The sequence below is a fragment of the Cetorhinus maximus genome, chromosome 14 (genome assembly GCF_964194155.1).
Source record: "Cetorhinus maximus chromosome 14, sCetMax3.hap1.1, whole genome shotgun sequence".
In the NCBI taxonomy this organism is placed as follows: domain Eukaryota; kingdom Metazoa; phylum Chordata; class Chondrichthyes; order Lamniformes; family Cetorhinidae; genus Cetorhinus; species Cetorhinus maximus.
Window position 1 is genome coordinate 50,220,752 of NC_135892.1, and position 21,603 is coordinate 50,242,354.

The 21,603-nt window shown below is 37.9% G+C and overlaps 1 protein-coding gene across 7 annotated transcripts in view; it reads right to left on the minus strand.

Moving 5' to 3' along the window:
• The window catches only part of sanbr (SANT and BTB domain regulator of CSR), a 144,530-nt gene that overhangs the window by 117,115 nt on the left and 5,812 nt on the right, over positions 1-21,603 (minus strand). For 5 of the 7 annotated variants that reach the window (XR_013578679.1, XR_013578678.1, XM_078556894.1 and 2 more), the window contains exons 2-5: positions 18,959-19,130; positions 9,442-9,622; positions 7,429-7,519; positions 3,997-4,235 (exon numbers count right to left, since the gene is read on the minus strand). Coding sequence is in view for 5 of the 7 variants with exons in the window: in XM_078556894.1 (XP_078413020.1) it covers positions 3,997-4,235; positions 7,429-7,519; positions 9,442-9,622; positions 18,959-19,114 (667 nt within the window). In the remaining 2 variants the exon portion in view is untranslated. The remainder of the gene's footprint in view (positions 1-3,996; positions 4,236-7,428; positions 7,520-9,441; positions 9,623-18,958; positions 19,131-21,603) is intronic. The other 2 variants (XM_078556893.1, XM_078556895.1) reach the window with 2 other exon arrangements.

Below are 21,603 nucleotides of genomic sequence, written 5' to 3' on the forward strand. Positions count from 1 at the left end.
ACACGTAATGTAGCATGGACTTGATTTCCAATGCATGTGGCAACTTCAGCCTTATGATCAGCATGAAGAAAATTGAAGTAATGTGCCAGCCGGCTCCAGGAAAGCCTTATCTCAAGCCCAAGATTTCAGTCCATGACCAGAACCTGTCAGAAGCAGATAAGTTTACTTATCTCGGCAGCATGCCCTCTCGAACTGTCTATATCGATGATGAGACTATTACCATCCCAATAGAGACAAATAATTTCTTTAAAAATAAAATCAAATTACCAGTGACCAACTTAAAGAATTGCACAACAAGATTTAAGGTTAAGACATTTACTGTAACAAACCAACTTATTTTCTTATTCATTCATGGGATGTGGGTTAGGCCAGCATTTATTGCCCATCCCTAATTGCCCTTGAAGGTGGTAGAGAGCTGCCTTCTTGAACTGCTGCAGTTCATGTGGTGTAGATGCACCCACAGTGCTGGGTGGACAGGGGGTGCGGGGGGGAGAGAGAGTTCCAGGATTTTGACTAAGCGACAGTGAAGGAACAGCAATATATTTCCAATTCAGGATGGTGAGAGGCTTGGAGGGGAACTTTCAGGTGGTGGCATTCCCATGTATCTGCTGCCCTTGTCCTTCTAGATGGTAACAGTCATGGGTCTGGAATGTGCTGACTAAAGAGCCTTGATGAGTTCCTGCAATGCATCTTTTAGATAGTACACATTACGACCACTGTGTGTCAGTGGTGGAGGGAATGAATGTTTGTGGATAGGCTGCTTTGTCCTAGATGGTGTCAAGCTTATTGAGTGTTATTGGAGCTGCACTCATCCAGGCAAGTGAAGAATATTCCATCACACTCTAGACTTATGCCTTGTAGATGGTGGACAGGGTTTGGGGACTCAGGAGATTAGTTACTCGCCACAGGGTTCCTAGCCTCTGACCTGCTCTTGTAGCCACAGTGTTTGTATGGCTAGTCCAGTTCAGTTTCCGGTCAATGGTAACCCCAGGATATTGATAGTAGGGGATTCAGCAATGGTAATGGTGATGGTTAGATTCTCTCTTGTTGGAAATGGTCATTGCCTGGCGCATCTATGGTATGAATGTTACTTGCCACTTGTCAGCCCAAGCCTGGATATTGTCCAGGTCTTGCTGCATTTGGACAGGGACTGCTTCAGTATCTAAGTGGTCGCGAATGGTGCTGAACATTATGCAATCATCAGCGAACATCCCCACTTCTGCCCTTATGATGGAAGGAAGGTAATTGATGAAGTAGCTGAAGATGGTTGGACCTAGGACACTACCTTGAAGAACTCCTGCAGTGATGTCCTGGAATTGAGATGATTGACCTCCACCAATCACAACCATCTTGCTTTGTGCTAGGTATGACTCCGACCAGCGGAGAGTTTTCCCTCCAATTCCCATTGACTCCAGTTTTGCTCGGGCTCCTTGATTCCATACTCAGCCAAATGCTGCCTTGATGTCAAGGGCAGTCACTCTCACCTCATCTCTGGAGTTCAGCTCTTATGTCCATATTTGAACTAGGGCTGTAATGAGGTCAAACTAAAATCAACATGGACTAAATATTACTTAGTAGGCAACTAATATTCTGCTAGTCACTTTGAATAGGCTCGCTTATCCCCATTTTGCTCAGTTGTAATCCTGTGACCAAAGGTTTATTTTCAGCAAAAAGGCCCACTCTGGTTATTCCTTCTCCCGCCTCACCAGGGCAAATCCTTACATCGCTGCAGATTCCTTCTCTACAACCAGTGGATCAGTTTACCCCAGCACTCTGTCCGGTAGCTAGCACAGAAAACAGCCTTTTCTCCTGCAGGTCACAGCAGCTGCTGTTTCTTCTCTCTCTCTGTTGCTGTTCAAAGTTTCTGAGACAAAAAGTCTGCAATAACAATAACATCTACTCTACCTTTGTTTTCACCACAAGGCCTGAGCTCCCTGGTCCCCATGGGATCCAAGCCATGCAGGCCTGTTTGCAGCAGAGCCTTCTGGGTGCAGATCGGCCTTGGCAGTCACCTACAAACCCACAGAAACCCTGACAAACACCCCAGATGATGGACATGGTCATCTTCGCCTTGAAGGACGAACTTCACTGAGTGTTTTGGCCTGCAGTGGTTTAAAAACTGCCTCAGACTTCAAAAGGTATTTAGCATCTGATGAGTTACCAAATTTTCTCTTAATCACATTAATTCTGAACAAATAACACACTATATGGATAACTATTTTTAATTAACTTTTCTTTACCTAACAGAACACTTTCAATTGTGCAATGTGTTTGAGTGAGTTTAACTTTTTTTTATTAAGTTAATAAATTCTAATAAAGATTGTACTGCCCCTTAATTTGAGCAAAACATATATAATTGGGGTTTCACTTCAATGTGATTTTTTTCAAAGATTTGAGATAATGTAATTACAGTCCATCCTTAATTCATGTCGCTTAATGAATTATCTGGTAGCTTGACTTTTAAAAAATTAAATTTCAGTTTTGTTACTTAATTTATTGCTTAATTCAAATTATTTAATAATTTGACTCTTAGTAAAAATCATCCGAGTAGCCTGAACTACAAAATAATCATGCAAATAGTCTTTTTGGCTTCTTTGGAATGACTCAATAGTTGTACCCAACTGGCTGGCCATGAGAGAACTGAATTTAAAAATGCAGATGAACAAATTAATATACCGCCCAAAACTGTGGGACTGGAATGATAAACAGAATGTAAAGAAAAATCTAAAATTTGCTGATTTAAAAAAAAGAGTTAAAGTGTGACTACCTACAAACAAGCAATAGTTACTATAAACTGAAAACATTTAAAACACAAATAGGTGGATGCTTAATTAAAAAGGACAAGGCAAAAACGTTGCATATCTAGCTCTAGTAATCAGGACAAATATGCATTCTAACGTTTCTTTCTAGCTTTTTAATTTGATAATTGCCTATCCTATTAAAAACTACTGGCAGGAAATGGATCTTACACATGACAGTAATTATTGTAAGGTCTGATATACAAATTGCAGCTTCACATGTTCCTATGCTTTTTTTATATGGGGTGGAACTTGTATTCCAAGTTTTATTGTTCCCCTCCCCGCAATTTATAAATGATTCTTCACTGCTCTACCACCCTGCACCTGCCCTTCATGTACTTCTGCATCAAATATAAATACCTCATTATGATGCTGGGCATGCAAACTGTGCCAATCTGAATTAATCACTTGAAGACAAATATGGGTGATTAGTACCATTTGGCGATTCCTTCAAGTGCCACTGCTAAGACAGAAAACTCACCGACATAGGGAGTAGCACTATAAACGTCTTAGCATCATGTTACAGTTGGGTGTACATTTTTTTCCAAGCAAAGCCTTTGTCCAATATCTGGAAGCTAAAATATGACTAATGCTCTATTCATGTTTTTAAAAGGAAGTTTGTATATAGGCAGCAAATGTATTATTAAATTACTAAAATCTATTACAACTTTTTTCATTTTCCCTTTACTGTCACCTTGCTCACGATTAATAAGTACTAGTAAATGAAATTCAAGATAGTCAAATCTGGTTGAAAGGTAGTCATGCTTATGTACACGTACATACGACATAACACAACAAGCAAAAACAAATGAACTAGCAAGACCATGAGATACAAACACAACTGTAGATTACAAAGCAAATAAGAGTATTAAGTCCTAATTAATGCACAAGATGAAGGCATTTGGTTTTTGCTAAAATGTCTCAATGTGAGAACACAACGATGGCAAAAAAGTGCAATTGTGGATGTAAAAGTGGCTAAGCCAGTGCTACTTATCAGTACAAATGTGTAACTTCTTGAAAAAAGATTTGTAACTTGGCGGGGGGAGGGTGGAGGGAGTATAAAGTAATGACACTATAGGAAAAGTTAAACAAATGTATAAATATATTGTCACTGGGGAAAATTTAGTTCAGTAACGAATTATGACTAATTCTTTGCTGTACAAATATCTGCTAATTAATATGTAACCCTAAAACATACCTAGTTCTGGTTGTTCAGTTTGTCCTTGATGTTTTAGTTTCCTCTTCACATAGCTCATCAACCAGGCAAAGATATGGACATCACAGTGCACCGATATGTCTACTTCCTGCCAGCGTTGTGCATCAACAGACAGATACTCAGCAAAGTACTTCATTTCACTGACTAGTAGATTCCGAGGACAAACAAAATCACGCTTCAGGTTTTTGGCTTCATCACAAACATGGATTACCATGTTGGGCCTTTTATGAAAATAAAAGCATCTTGAAACAATGGGTATAACAAAGACATGGTTCCCATTTTCAATTGCTTACAACTATAATTAAAACCTGTTTAGGAACCAAGATTTGCATTAGCGTATGCATTAAAGCTGAACTGCCTAGTGGACTACATTTTGTCTGCTATGTCATTTTTGTCAGCCTGCAACATCAATTCCATGTCCACCACTTTCCCACTCACCTGCGCAGACTTATTTTCTTACATCATTGGATAGTGTTTTTCTATAACTAACTGTGGTGTTTGGGGGGTGGGGTGGGGTGAGGGTGCAGCACGCAGGGAGGTTGTGCAGATTACAGCCATATTGTATGTTAAGCTTGTAGTTCTAGCAATCTGACGAATGAAGCCCAAGAAAATCAGTTGTATTTGTGTAGACTTTTTTTAAAAATTAGCTAAATTGTCCTGTTTCAACACCATGGACTTGAAGCTTTGGAAATTACTGTATTTACCCTTGCTGCCACATTGGTATATACATTCTAATATTTCTGTTTGTATACACAGCTAAAGATATATACAAACAAATAGGAACATAGGTTTAAATTTTAGACATAGCCCCCAAGGAGCCTTGTGATATGCACCTAAGTAGCTCACATAAAAAGGCATGGATAGTCATGTAAGCAAAGTTCTGATGAAACTAGTACATTATCAAGCTATCACAGGTAATCCACACTGTTTGTCTCTTTGATATAACACTTTCTCATTTGGACTGCACTTTTTGCATAGCTTCAGATGCTTTAGTCCTCACCAATTCACTGAAATATATGCTGAGTCTTCACCTTTTTAAGAAATTAAACATGGCAACATGTGTATGAAAAACACAGGCATAGAAAAATGCTGCATCTTAAATTACTTTTAACATAATTTCTATATACATATTTTGTGTCCTAATTACTTTCATTAAAGGTATTATTGAAGACTTCAGATTCTTCAAAGATTCTGGTCCATGATTTATATTTTTGCTCGTAGCATGGCTATTATCTCAAGGTAGATCCTGCACCTGTGCACGTATAATGTGCACAATTTTCCAAATGCATCAACACTATTTAGCTAGCAAACTGAAAAAAATGCCTTTTCTTTTAACCTAACAATATCTATTTGGCAATTTTCTAAGATTATTTGACAAAATACTAGAGGACACAACTCAAAAGTTACATTCAAGTAATTTTTCTTTTTATTTTAAGAAAGTAGTAGTGACTGAGAGAATAGGGGAAAAATGATCAACTTAACCAATTACTGTTGGAACTTAAGTTGGTTCTGAATCTTATTGCAAAGTTGAAAAAGTAATATGCAGAGAGACACACTAATTAGTTACTTTAAAGTTCCTCCAATTATCACTTGCTTTGCTCATAGTTAGAGGATATTAACCTTCTTACTGATGAGAGGGAAAGCACGAGCGAGAATGTGAAAAAAGATAGACTTTCAAAAGTCAGACACAAAACATTCAATTAAAAAAATAGAAATCAGGGAAGTCCTCATCCTCACACATCCAGTGTTGTCAAGCCTAAATGTTCCCATTCCCACCCCCAGACTCTGACTGTAGACGACATCAGGAGTGCCATCAATGGCATTTCGCCTCAGTTGTGCTAAACTCAGGTTTCCCCTCCATAGTTCCACCAAACTTCAGGCCCAAGATGATGCCTTCATTAGGTAGTCCACCATTTAGACATTTTCTGGGGATCTTGACATGCTTTCCTTCATTCTTGGTTGCAGCTGTCATTTAAATTGTGAAGTGGTAACATTGAGTATTCCTTTTGGGTTCTAAGTCATGCACCGTGTTCATGAGGAAGAGCAGTTCATATATAACCAACAAATGCAGTAGCAAAAACAAAAATAGCTGGAAAAACTGAACAGGTCTGACAGCATCTGTGGAGAGGAACACAGTTTACGTTTTGAGTCCGTATGACTCTTCATCATAGCAATATCAGAGATATTTTGTCTGCACCACCCCTTGCCTCAAGGCCCACATTTATAGATCCCTCCACACCTCCTACACAAGTCAGAGATACACCTTCACCATCTCTGCTACACAAAATAGGCCATCATAGCTATACTATCTGCTACAGGATAATCTACAAACAATTGCTGGAATAGGATAGCTCTGTCCCATAGCAACAAAGATAACCATAGCATGAAGCTTTCATACTACTTTTTCCTTTTAAGCCAACATATTTAATGCATGTGTGACAACAATTATATTTGGAAACGGCAATTACTTTACTACCTTGTGTGGAAAGGAGGCACCAGCTGCATACGTATAAAGCTTTCAACATGGCAGGGGCCCCTTTATTGCAAGACATCACAGGTAGCACCTAAGTGAACAAACAGGTCTCCTCATATCAACCCTATGCTTATGTAAAGCAGGGATCTTTTGCACTCCGCACAAACATCATCATGGATATTATTTCTCCAACATTCTCCTTGCCAGCCTCCTCGATTCTATGCGAACTCTAAACCAATTCAGGACCCTAGAGTCCGTAAACTACCTGGTACATAAATCTCACTCCTATTCTCACCTCCACCATTGGCTCCATGTCTCCCAGCATAGCAACTTCAATATCTGCTTCACAAAATCCCTCTATGCCATTGCTCCAACATGCCTCTGGAACTTTCAGCAGCCCAATGTCAAAGTACACATTCTTCAGATATAGAAAATGGGCCCACCTTCACAATTGTTGTCACTTCCTTGAGCCACCATGCTTTTACACTGAAATTCTCTACATGAACAGCTTTACTGCACTAGATTTCTCCCAAGATTTTCTGCTGCACCTCAGTTAATACCACTAATTTCTCTATTTCCATTTTTCCTGCAAAATATCATTGGATATTGCTACACCAAATGCACTAAAATGTACTTGCATAAATGTAAGCCATTGTAATTCTAAGATTAAATTTAAACTACTCAATGCCTCTTAACTTTAATCCTTTCAAAATGTTGTCAGAAGATTAACACTTGTTTTTCTAACCTTTGTAACACTTTTACACATACATGTTTACCTACACTTGGATTTGGCCCATCTAAATCTATCTACTTAGTTCAAAGATAGGATTTTGTATGCTCCAGTTAAGAACTTTTTAAAAACAAGTAATACTCATCAGGATGACTCAATAAGATCTGATTATATCCCTTTACAGATAATGATGTATTTTATTGTTACCCACCCTTGGCTTTCATCCAGTTTGTCTTCATCTTTATCACTTGAACCATTTTCTTTTAGAGTGCAATTTCTTCCCGAAGATACTCCAGCCCGTCCTTAAATATTTAATGATATTAAAGCTACACATTACATAGTCACAATAAACCAAATTACATTGCTTTAATCAAAAAGTCATATGTATGATTGAATCAATTTTTCTTTCATTAGTTAATATAAAGTTCGAGACATAAAATGCAATGCAAGCCATCTGAATGTCCTTCCACCTCATTAATGGCTACTCAACACTAACTTGAACTTTGACTACACAAAATAAAGTACAGGTGTATACAAGATAGAAAAGTGAGAAGATTGAAATAAAAGTCCTGAAATTTTGTATTCTGGGAGGGTGTAAAGAAAGATTCCCACACCCACCACTTCTCCCACCCACTACCAACCTGTACTCTGACCCCCTGGAACGTGGCAGCAGTATATTAGGATGGACCTGTTTATTTCAGAATTTCTACCCAATTTACAACAATCCTTGAAATTGCAGTGGAAGTGAAAAGGAATATTCTGTCTGCCTTGCCTTCTCCAAATAAAGGGCCCATATCTGGTGTAGTTCCTGTGAAATGACGCCCAGCATGACCATACAAGGCCTTAATGGCTCACTTGCCGGTTGAGATCTCACGAGTCCTGTTGAAGGCCTCAAGGTCTCAAATCTTTAATCAGAAAATGTAATTTATCCTGGAAGGGACTCATTACCTTCCTGAAGAGGTCCACTTTCTCCATTCAGAGGAGATGCACCAAAAAATTCTGGGGGGAGCACTTGGCATGCCTCACTTCTTCTGTCAGAGTAGCAAATAGTGATTGCAGTAACCCTTTAAACATGTGCAGCTCCTCTGGCCATTTCAATGGCTTTGTTCCCACAAAACGGGACAGGCTCAGTGCTTGTGTGCATGGGCAGGTGAGGATTTTACTCCACTGCACTTGAACCTACAGAGCAAAATTCAGGAATTTTAGGGGCTCTGAGTGCTTATATTGAAGGGTAATTTAGCATAACGAAGACACGGTCTCCAAATATATATCTTATCCATGCGCTTAATTGTTAGATTTCTGTATTTGTTAACATTTTAGGACGTTATTTCTGTTGCTGTATAGTAATGAGTTCTCTTTAATGCTGCCACTCTTTCTTTTAGGTAGCTTACGTTGTCTTTCAATAGATAGGACACAAGGGTGTGACAACACTTGCACAAAGTCTTCTAAACGGGAAAGTTTAAACACTACTAGTTTAGGTGCATTCAGTTGCCTGAGCAACTGTCAAGTTATCTCGTAACTCTTTCATTGCTACTTCCAAGAATTCAAAACTGATGCATTAACCAGCTAGATGGCAGTAGTTATTAGTGAATACCAGCAACAAACATGTTGGAGCAGAGAAGGTTAAGGGGAGATTTAATGGATGCATTCAAAATTATATGGGGTTTTGATAGAGTAGATGGGGAGAAATTGGAGAACAGGGAGTTCGGTAACCAGGAGGCACAGATTTAAGAAAATCGGCAAAAGATCCAAGGGAGAATGAGATTTTTTTTGCCCAATGAGTTGGAATGCACTGCCTGAAAGGATACTGGAAGCGGATTTGAAAGTAACTTCCAAAAAAGGAATTGGATATGTACTTGAATAAGAGAAATTTGCAGGGTAATAGGGGAAGAACAAGGGAGTGGAAATAATTGGATCGCTCTTTCAAAGAGTCGAAAGAGACCTGATGGACCAAATAGACTCCCTTTGCACTATGTGACTTCAAACAGCATGTTGAGCATTACTCAGCATGCACAACTATACAGGTAAATAAGTGTTATGTGATAATTTTCAGCAAGACAGTTCATAGAAGTAAATTTATACCTCAGAATTCCCAAATAATGTTCTAAGTAGTTGTAACCTGTTGAACATATGTAATTCCCCGTAGTCACTACGACACCTTTGAAGAATCATTTAATGAAAAAATCATGTTTTAAAGATTTAAACGCTGAGCAGACAAACTGACCTGATGTGGAAATGCTATTCGGCACCACAGATAACCTAGATTTTTCATCTTCTTCATGGTCCAGTAACGTTGATTTAATATATGTAGCTAATGATTTAGATGGACTCCCTTCACACTTGTTTTCATCACAAATATGGGGCATGGTTCCATTGTTTCTCATCTCTTCAAATCTCTTGGCACACTGCAAATAATTTAAAGCTTGGCTTTAATAATAAACTGCAACATTTAAATCCCTTTCAATCGTACCTCAATTCCCTTTTTCATCAAATTGAAAGCTATTGGATATTTTTAAAGAGAAGATAAATTACAATAAGAAATGGACCACTTGTCCAACCAGTCTGTGTTGGTGTTTATGCTTCACATAAGCAATAATTCTCATCCTATCTGATCACCCTTTTTCAATTTCCCTTTATTCCCCATCATTTCAACCACCTAACCTATTCTTAAAAGCTGCCATGGTCTTTGCTTCAAATCATTTTCAGTTTTCCACAGCATCATAAAACTTTGGCTAAAAACATGTTTCTCTTGCTCTCTGCCCTAAATCTCCTACATTTAATCTTATACCTACACCACCCTCAATCTAGGCATCTCAACTACTGGAAACAATTTATCTACACTGTCCCATGCCTTCTTAATTTTAAAACACTTGTTTCAAATCGTTCCTCCTCCCATCTCTTCTCAAATGCTTTAATACATCACTTTGTTTTTAAACAATTCAAGCATTCTCTTAATGCAAAATAACCTTTCACCCCCTTGCTTATTAAGAATTTATCTATCTCTGCCTTAAAATTATTCAAAGACTGCTTCCACCACCTTTTGAAGAAGAGAGTTCCAAAGACTCACGACCCTCAGAAAAAAATTCTCTTCATCTCTGTTATAAATGGACAACTCCTTATTTTTAAACAGTGACTCCTAGTTCTAGATTTTCCCACAAGAGGAAACACCCTTTCCACATCCATCAGGATCCCTCTGGGTCTTACATGTTCAGTCAAGTTGCCTCTTACACTTCCAAACTCCAGCGGATACAGGCCTAGCCTGTCCAACCTTTCTTCATAAGACACTGCCCATTTCAGGTATTAGTCTAGCAAACCTTCTCTGAACTGCTTCCAATGCATTTACATCCTTCCTTAAATAAGGAGACCAATACTGCACACAGTACCCCATATGTGGTCTCACCTGTGCCCTGTATAACTGAAGCATAACCTCTCTACTTATGTTTTCAATTCCCTTCATGATGAACAATAACATTCTATTAACTTGCCTAATTACTTGCTGTATCTGCATACTAACCTTTTGCGATTTTCGTGCACTAGGACACAGAGTCCTCTGCATCTCAGAGCTCTGAAATCTCTCACCATTTAGATAAGCTTTTTTATTCTTCCTGCAAAAATTGACAATTTCATTTTCCCAAATCATAATTTGCCAGATCTTTGCCCACTCACTTAATCTATCCATATCCCTCTGTAGCGTCCTTATGTCCTCTCCACAACTTAACTTTCCTACCTATCTTTGTATCATCAGCAAATTTAGCAAACCTACCTTCGATCCCTTCATCGAAGTCATTCATATAAAAAGTTGAGGCCCCAGCACTGATCCCTGTGGCACATCACTCGTTACATCATGCCAACCAGAAAATGATCCATTTATGCCTACTGTTTCTTGTTAGCTAGCCAATCTTCTATCCATGCCAAAATATTACCCCTTGTACCATGAGCTTTTATTTTTCCACCAAAAGAAAAGGTGAATGATGCATGTCAGGTGAGTTCTTCAAGCGAGAATCTAGTCAAATACAATAGATTGAGAGGGTAGTGAAGAGGAAAATAAGACTGGCAAAGAAAGAATATGAGAATAGAATCGCAGTTCACATGAAAGGGAACCCAAAAATCTTCTCCTGGCATGTAAATATTAAGCAGGTAATAAGAGGTAGAGGGGATCCTATTAGGGACAAACAGGTGGATATATACTAGAAGGCACAGGGCAAAGATAGAATACTTAACAAGCATTTTGTATTGATATTTACTAAGGACGATGAAGCTGACAAAATATTGATAGAAACAGTGATGGTAGAGGTAATGGATGGGGTGAAAATTGAGAAGCAGGCGGTACTGGAGAGGTTGGCTATGCTTAAGAGTGGATAAGACCAGATGGTTTGTATCCAGGTTGCTAAAGCAAGTGGGGGTGGAGATAGTGGAAGGGATGGCCATGATCTCCCAATCTTCCTTAGGTACAGGAGGTGCAGAGTGTTGGAGAGTAGCAAATATGACACCCATATCCTAGAAGGGATGTAAGGACAGTGCTCATAGCTACAGGCCAGATTTATAAAAGGCAGATCATGCTTGACTAATCTAATTAAATTTTTTGATAAGGTAATTATAATACAGAGTAAAATTTCAAACTTTGCTGATGATACCAAACTTGGAGGGGTGGCAAACAGTGAGGATGATATAAATCAATTGCAACAGGGCATTGGTAGGCTTGCAGAATTGTCAGACAAGTGGAAGATGGAATTTAATACAGGAAAGTGCGAAATGATGTATTTTGGTAGAAGGGATAGGGAGAGGTGATAATGGCACAGTTCTAAAGAATGTGCAGGGACAGAGGGACCTGGTGTGCATGTCGGGATGGCAGGACATAATGAGAGAGCATTTGCAAAGCATTTGGGATCTTGGGCTTCATAAATAGAGGTATTGAGTACAAAAGCAGGGAATTTATGCTTCCTTGCTCTGGTTAGGACACAACTTGAGTATTGCATCCAGTTCTGGCCACCACACTTTAGGAAGGACATGAGGCTCCTTGAAAGGGTGCAAAGGAGATTTGCCAGAATGGTTCCAGGATGGGAGACTTTAGCTACATGGTTAAGTTCCAGAAGCTGGGGATATTCTCGATGGAGCAAAGGAGATTGAGGAGAGATTTGACAGGTTTGGATGAGGTAGATAAGGAAAAACCGCTCCCCATTAACTGACGGTACAAGACCAGTGAACACATATTTAAAGCTTTGGGCAAGAGGTGAAGGGGGGAATTGAGGAAGAACTTGTTTACGCAAAAAGTGATAATGACCTGAAACTCTTGCCAAGGGTGGTGGAAGCAAAGACGATCAATAACTTCATAAGAAAATTGGATGGGCCATTGAAGGAAATAACCTTGCAGGACTATGGGGATAGATCAGGGTAATGGGGCTGACTGGATTGCTCTAGGAGAACCGGCACAGACTTGATGGACTAAATGACCTCCTTTTGAGCTGTAAAGTACTCTATGACTCTGAGGTATACCCACCAATTTCCATTATTCTCAACTCCCTATCCTCCCCTCAGAAGTCCCACCTCATATTTGGCAATTACCTTTTAACTGACATATTTGTACAATACTTTATTATCTAGGCTTTTTGAGATTGTCTCCTCATATTCCCTCCGTAAACTTTGTTAATCTTTACCATTTTCATAGCCCCGCACGCCATCTTCTTCAATTTTTGTTTGTTTCTAGCCTATTTTTCCACAGTATCTTGAAACATTAAACAGCCCTTTTTTAATGATATCTATTTCAGCTGGGTCTTCACAATCTCCTTTTCAATGATTATTGATCTATCTGTCCTTGGTGTCAAATTTTCTCTCTCTTTCTACAACAAGGCCAGTCATCTTCATAAAATCTGCCCTATCACAACCTGGTATGCTTGCTTCAATGCTATCTGTTCCTCTTTCTATTTGCACCTTAAATCTTAACATATTATGGCCACTAATTCACCCACATTTAATTGATCTACCTGCTTTATTTTGTTACTCAAAACTAGATCTAGCAATGCCTATCTCCATGTAGGCAAACAATAATACTCCTTAAAGTGCACACATTATAGGAGTCCATTTTCTCTGCTTACACCCTTTCCTGTCCCAGACAATGACTTGGCAATTAAAATCTCAGAACAATTGTTATTCCTACCTATTTCCTTGATCTGTCTCCAGATTTCCTCTTCTACTTCCCTCCTATAATTAGAGGAGTCTGTGATACACCCCATTAATATAAATTAAACTTTTTGTGTACATCAGTCTTCTCTATAGGATGTGTTCCTTCACCAATATTGGTTTCTTACCTACAAAAGCAAAATAGTGCAGATGTTGGAAATCTAAAATAAAAACAGACAATGCTAGAAACACACAGCAGGTCTGGCAGCATCTGTGGAGTGTAAAACTGGAGTTCTGAACAATAGTCACAGATCTGAAACATTACCTCTCTGTTTTTCCTCTCCACAGATACTACCAGACTTTACTGAGTATTTCTAGCATTTTCTGTTTTTACTTAATTCTTACCTATTCTGTGCCCATAAAAATATTAAGGCCTGGAATTCCCTGTCAATTTGCATCCAAAACATGGCTCAATCAGGCCACAATGCTGATTTCTGATGCAAAAGATGAAGGCAATTTGGGTGCAACTGACTCTCACTATCTGAATTTTTTGATTTTTTTTATATACCAGTTCCCCAAACATTCTCCTAAACTCTCCATCGTGCAACAGCATAGCTCTGTGTCCCCAGTCTAAAAAGTGAACAAATTAATTTCCTTCATTTACATAGTTCAGAATAGGTGTAAATTTGCACCCAAACTTTTCAGTGCACAGGTGTTCTTTGGATTTGTGATCTCTTCAATGAGATTACAACTGTGTGAATTCCAAAGAGTCTAGCTTTTGAAAACTACTATATCCTTCCTTAAATATTTTTAGAAATATATTTGGCAGGGTGGGGGTGGGGGGAGAAAGAGATGTTTGAAAATTATTAGTAGTAAGTAAATGCGTTGGTCAAATCTAAGACATCAATATACCCGATTTACCATGTACTAGACTTTAATGAGATCATTGAACATATAAAAAACAGAGCCAGCAGATGTCTGTTTATGATAATCAATGATTACTTTGTAGCCAAGTTAATAAAATAATCACTACACAAAAATGTAAGGGGAAAAACCGATAAGATTTATGTTTTCCTTCATTACACTCTAAAAAACCTGACTTTAGCAGAAATTCTAGTAAATCCCAAGTTACTTCATACTAGTAAGGCAGGTTGCAATAAATTTACCTCAGGCCTTTTCTTACACTACCTACAATAAGCAGAGAAAAATTAAACATTTAACCGATCAAATTCATTTAGCTCCCTACCACTGTTACATTTTTAAATTACAGATTAAATTCCAAATTACATGATTAACCAAAGCCATTTGTCACTTTCCAACACTTTAAAACCCATGTACATTTTAAATTGACATTGTTAGTGGAATAAGTGTTATTTTCACATTGCACTGTTTTTAAAACATCCACATTCGATCTGTAATTATGAATTGGAAGCATTTCCAAACTATCCCTTCTGATTTAATTATCATTAAGTTACGGGCTTGGCTGCAATGCTTTCTCAATATAAAGTCATTACGCAATACAATAGGAGTTACAGTCCAATTTGACAGTCCAATTCTTCTTTATCCTACATTAGCAACATTAAGCTTGAAATGAACAGGCAAAATAGTAATCTATATAAAATTTTATAGAGATGGTAGCGATAGAGTCAGATAAATGTCCTGTTCAATGATGATGCAGTTTTATCACCTCCTTTAAGAAAATAGTTAAAAGCGCTTATATGGGGTCTAGAATTTTAGCAGATCCCTAAACGTGGAATAAATACAAAAATAAAAGGAATTGCAAAGCTTTAAACAGAAGAATTACAAAAAGCTAGCGCTTAATGGGCTAATTTTGGATAAATGTTACAAATGAATACCAAATTCTTCTTGCATGCATTTTGAGTATTGATGAATAGTTAATGAAAACAATCATTGAATATAGGGGGAATGTCTTCTCCAATTCAAAGAAATGCTGAATTTGGCTATTCTTAAATATAAAGATCTCAGAAACATCTTCCAATTATTTGTACATTACAATACCTAATAATGATGCAAAACTTCTTTTCCCATACTCTTGTAGTAGTGTAATTAGTATTACTGGAAATGCCAGCATAAATTATCAAAATTGGCATTCACAGATGTAACATTCCAATTATGCGCCTAATCAGAAATTCCAGGCCTATTTGCTTATTTTCCACATCTTCACTGTTTCCATCCTGTTTTCTTTTATGTTAAATCTATATTTCTGACATAACTGCTTCTAATTTCAAAAGCTCCATTTCCATACTCAGTGTTGCTATACATGTCATGTCATGTCTTTTACCTGCTTATAACTAGTCAATTTCCTCCTCTACTCCTCATTTCCCTCTACACACCATCACTACCATATTTGTACATCAAATCACACTCATTTCTACCAAGTTTACTTTTCTGATTACTTTTAATTTCCCTTTGCCAGAACTCTTTGTCTGTTAGTTGAAAATGAAACTTCACTTCCCTACTTATTCAGTTTGTCTGATGCAGTTGTAAGCCTTGTGAAAGCACTCCCATTTTCCTCAGAACTTTTATAAATGTCTCACATAATCTAATGACTGTCTCTTCTACTTCCCCTTTCATAGTCCCTACCTTAGCACCTGGGAGGCACAAAATATCTTAGATTCTCAGTTTGGATACAAATCTAACATAGTCCAACACAAAAACTCTAGCTCCAAAAACCTCTCTGATGTGTTGGAATGTCTCCAAATCCAACTTAAGTTCTGAAATTTTGAGCTCAGGAACTGCAGTGGTTCAAGAAGGCAGCTAACCACCACCTTCTCAAGGGCAACTAGGGCAGTAAATTCACCCATATCCCATAAATGAATAAAAAAGGTCATTTGAGTTGGAGACACTTCCTGTGAACTTGAGTTCCTGAGTCAATGTCTGTTACTCAAAACTACAACATCCAGCAGGAATTGCACATTATGACTTCCTATACTCCCATTCTTACTTTAAATATTAGTGAGTTATAATCTAATTTTAAATTTATTTTATTTATTCATTCATGGGATGTGGTTGTCACTGGCAAGGTCAACATTTATTGCCCACCCCTAGCTTCCCTTGAGAAGGGGATGGTGAGCCACCCTCTTGAAGTTTTATAGCTCATACGGCTACTTACATCTGCTCTAGGAACATAGAAAAATGAGTTGCATTAGGATATTTTACTCCTCGAGCCTGCTTTGCCATTTAATTTCATTACTGATGATCTACCTTGGCTTTCCCTATGCCAAGTATCGCTTGATGTCCATAGTGTCCAAAATCGATTAATCTCAGTCTTGAATATATAGTCAATTTGAATAAAAGTGTACCGCCTGGCCCCTTTATAATTTTAACTAAAATAAATTGCTCCTCCTTCTTCCCTCTGCTCCTAACTTCCACCCCAGCCAAATTCAAAACGCCCCCATATCACTGTGTGCTCTCTCCCCAAGTGAATGTGCGACTACTAGCACCTCACTTTTTTTACACTCTTGAAAACAATCCAGACTGAGAAAAGGGATGAGATACCTAATCCCTGACAAACTGATTTCCCTGATACTGTAGGACCATCATTCTTAGATTTAGTAATATCGGCAAGCCAAGATATCTTGCATTCCAGATGCACTTAAGATGTCAATTCTAAGTTGGAATTTTATTAAGCACAGATGCAGAGGTCAGATTCTTCCCTGTCAACCATCACAATAGAATGTTGCAACATTATATATTTGAAATATCGATTGTAGGTTATTGGGGTTGCTAGACACTTATGCAATAAAATATTAACCTATGTGGCTCTAAGAAGCTCCCAGTACCCCTTCAGGACAGTGAAAATGAATTCTGAACTTAAAATGGTACACACAATTTTCACAAGAGTACAGTATGCTTTAACAGAAGGATGCTGACAATTCTCAAAATAATCATAAGAACATTAGAAAAAGAAGTAGGCCATGTGGCCCCTTGAGCTTGCTTTGTCATTCAATAAGACCATGGATAAGCTTATCTTGGCCTCACCTCCACTTTCCCGCCTATTCCCCATAACCCGCGACTCCCTTATAGTTCAAAAATATATGTCTATCCCAGCCTCCCATAGCTCTAAAGTAGAAAATTCCAAAGATTCACAACCTTCAAAAAAAATTCCTCATCTCTGTCTTAAGTGGGCGACTTCTTATTCTGAAACTATACACCCTAGTTCTAGATTTCCTCATTACGTGAAACCACTTGGCTAACAGTGATTACAATGAGAGTTCAAGTGATGTCAGTCTGTAAGGAGTAATTGTTAAATAGTTTAAAACTAGCATCTGAAACCCGAACACAACCATACTCTTCTCACACCTATATATCTGTATTTTTTTAAAAATAAATTGCAGTTTGCAAACCCAGTTTTATACTAGTATTTAAGAAATATAATTGATAATTCCAGGGCCAAGTTTGCTTCTCAGAACTATAGGAACATAAGGAACTGGAGTAGGCAATTCAGCCCCTCAAGTATTATGTGCCTATTAGGCTCATGGCTAATTTGTACCTCAACTCCTTTTATTCACCTTTGTACCAAATCTCTCAATACCTTGTGGCTAACAAAACTTTCTCTGTCCTGAAAGTTTCACTTGTCTCATCCACAGCTTTTTGGGTTAAAGCTTTCCAGATTTTTATTATGTTGTACATGAAAAGTGCTCCCTGATTTCACTTCTGAATGGCCTAGCTCTAATATAAATTGTGCCTCTTTGGTCTGGATTCCTCCACCAGAGGAAATAATTTCTCTGCATCTACCCTAGCAAATGCTTTTAACATTTTATGTATCTCATTAGATCACCCTCAATCTTCCATACTCAAAGGAATATAAACTGCATTCATAATTTACCACTCTGAGCCTCATTATCATTCTGGTGAATCTTCTCTGCACCTCATCCAAGGCAAATGTATCTTTTCTGAGGTGCAGTGACAAAACTGAATGCAGTATTCCAGGTGGGGTAGAATGTCAATTTATTGTTTCCAAAATTATGGAAAAATATCTTTGTAATTAAGATGATGAAAATTATTGTTAGGTCTCAAGTGAAAAATGTTTTAAGGAGCACTGAAAGAAAGATAAACATTGTGCATATACACCTTTCTTTTATGGCAACATATTAAGTTATTTCCCATCTTAAGGATAGATTGTCATTAGAAAGCTGACATTTAATTATTTGAGCAATTATTTAAATTATATCTGTCTAAAAAAACTCATTAAAAAGGAATGTGAAAAGAAACATATTACACCTTATTATAGCTGACTGTCAAAAAGCTATTCAAGCTAAATTAAACCTATTTGTTGAGAAACCAGTATTAATATATTACTTAGATAAAACAATTAGAAACCATCATTACAATATATGGCTTTATTGAAAATGATGCCAAGAATGTGAAGACAAATTTCTATATATGCTATGGTTTTAAATGTTAGGAAGCCAGATTGCTTTATAGCATTTCCATGAAACCAATCATACAGGCTATCAGCCTTTGAGAAAAGCTAATAATATTGCCAACAATAATCAATTGGGTTTGTTAATTCAATAAGTTTCAGTGTATTATTCTGCATTCCCGATTGGAAAAGTAGAAAGCTGTTTAGACCAAAAAGTCAAAACAGTAACTTACAGTACCTGCTTGGCTGTGACTCCCGGTATGAGTCTAGCTACACTTTCCCAGTTGATAGTCTTGGGCTGGGCTACTCCTAACAAAGAGCGGAGAATCATGTCCAGCACCAATCCTCGGTTTTCATAAAGAAATGGGACACTTACTGAACACGTGTGACTCATCTTGTTTTCTACTAGACTGAGAAAAAGTAGCAATTTAGTTAAAATGTTAACAAATAGTCAGTAGCAACACTAATTATTACAGGCAGCCCCAGTTGTGCATTTTGGATTTGAGCTTTTAGTTAATTGAGTATAACCAGCTACAAGTTTTTTTTAAAAACACAGATGAACAAGTAGTTTTTAGTAATGAGTTTCATCAGCTGCATAATGTACATATAATTAATTTATGGAAATAATTGTGCTGAACTGATAGAACTTCATCTGGTACTACAACAAATTGAACCTAATTTAGTTAAGGTTAATACATTTGCATAGAATATCAATAATACTCAAAACTTAGAAGGTGGAAGAAAAAATATGCTATTGTTGGCTGAACACAAAAATGTAAATACAATGATTTTAATTTGGGAAGGAGGACAAGCAAAAACACTCATGAAGATGAGAATTCTGGCACTAAATAGTATGTGCCCTTCTCAAGGCAAATTCTTAACACAGTCATTTATTATTTTAGCTATTCATGTTTTCTTCTTTAGCAAGGAAGGGTAAATATCCATACTCATTTCTATGGTCCAGCGGGTGGGCAGGATACCCACTCCCGGATGTTTGTCATGCTACTTAATGCAGACACTAGTTGATGCACAAGTGCAAAGAACTGTCAATTTCCTGCCTTCTTTTGCTGTTGGCTAACTTTCCTCATTGCACAGTCAAGATCAGGAGCACATGACATCACAGAATTGTTACGGTGCAGAAGGAGGCTATTCAGCCCATCGTGTCTACAACGGCTCTCTGAGCATTTTAACTTAGTGCCAATCTCCTGCCTTTTCCCCATAACCCTGCACATTGTATCCATTTAAATAATCATCCAATGCCCTCTTGAATGCCTCAATTGAACCTGCCTCCACCACACCTGCAGGCAGTGCATTCCAAACATTAGCTACTTGTGTGAAAAAGTTTTTCTCACCTCACATCTGCTTCTTTTGTAAATCACTTTAAAACTGTGCCCTCTGGTTCTTGATCCGTTTATGAGTGGGAGCAGTTTCTCCCCATCTATTCTGTCCAAACCCATGATTTGAAAACTATCAAGTCTCCTCTTAGCCTTCTCCTCTCCAAGAAAAACAGTCCCAACTTCTCCAATCTTTCTTCATAACTGAAGTGTCTCATTCCTGGAACCATTCTTGTAAACCTATTCTGCACTCTCTCCAACACATTCATGTCCTTCCTATAGTGTGGCACCCAGAACTGTACACAATACTCCAGCTGAGGTCTAACCAGTGTCTTATACAAGTTCATCAAAACCTCCCTGCTCTTGTACTCTATGCCCCTATTAATGAAGCCTTGAATACTGTATGCTTTAGAAACAGCTCTCTCTATCTGGCCTGCCAGCTTTAATGACTTATGCACATGCACATATACACCCAGGTCTCTCACACTTCTCCGCATTGAACTTCATCTGCCACCTATCTGCACACTCCACCAATGTGTCAATGTCCTTTTGAAGTTCTACACTGTCCTCCTCATAGTTTACAATTCTCCCAAGGATCTAGGCCATTTATATATATCAGGAAAGGCAAGGGCCCCAATACCAACCCCTGGGGAACTCCACTACAAACCTTCTTCCAGCCATAAAATACCCATTAACCATTTCGCTCTGTTTCCTATCCCTCAGCCAATTTTGTATCCACGTTGCTACTGTCCCTTTTATTCCATAACCTATAACTTTCCTCACAAGTCTGTTGTGTGGCACTGTATTGAATGCCTTTTGGAAGTCCATATACACCACATCAACCATCTCTGTTACTTCTTCAAAAAACTCCATGTACAATTCCAATTTATTCTCCAACAATACATCATGTAGCATGTTGCTTCACCATCGTTTTATTTTCTTTGAAATAATATCTATCCATTCTTGTTTCCCCAAAGTGCTGTAATCGCCTGAATGTTATCCATTACATGATATCAGCAATGAATGAACAAAGTGTCTAGATTGACATTGCTGGCAAACAGTGGTTGACGCATCTGCCAACAGCGGCATACCAGGCATACATTGTGCAGATATGATCAACCACAAAGCAAATGTGAAATTGCAAACCTATCTACCTAGTCTGTGTTACTCTGTGACTGGATGTCAGCTGATAAGGCATTGGAACTTGTGATCCAAAGTTCAAAACCTTTTTTAAAGATTATAATTTTCAATAACATGGAACATATTTGTAGCAGCCTTCATATTACTTTAAATATTATAAATTTTTAGATACTTTCAACATATTATCAACACATTTATCTTCCTACCTTGGTTTATTTCACGTGACTGGACCATTTAAACATTCAGACTTTCCCTGCAGCCACAGTTGTTTATGTTTTCATTGACTATTTACACATAATTTCAAAATGTTCATAGACATTTATTTATTCAAAAATTCATAGACATTTAATGCACAGGAGGCCATTTAGCCCTGTGTTGGTGTTGAGCCTTGACAACAACTTGTATTTAC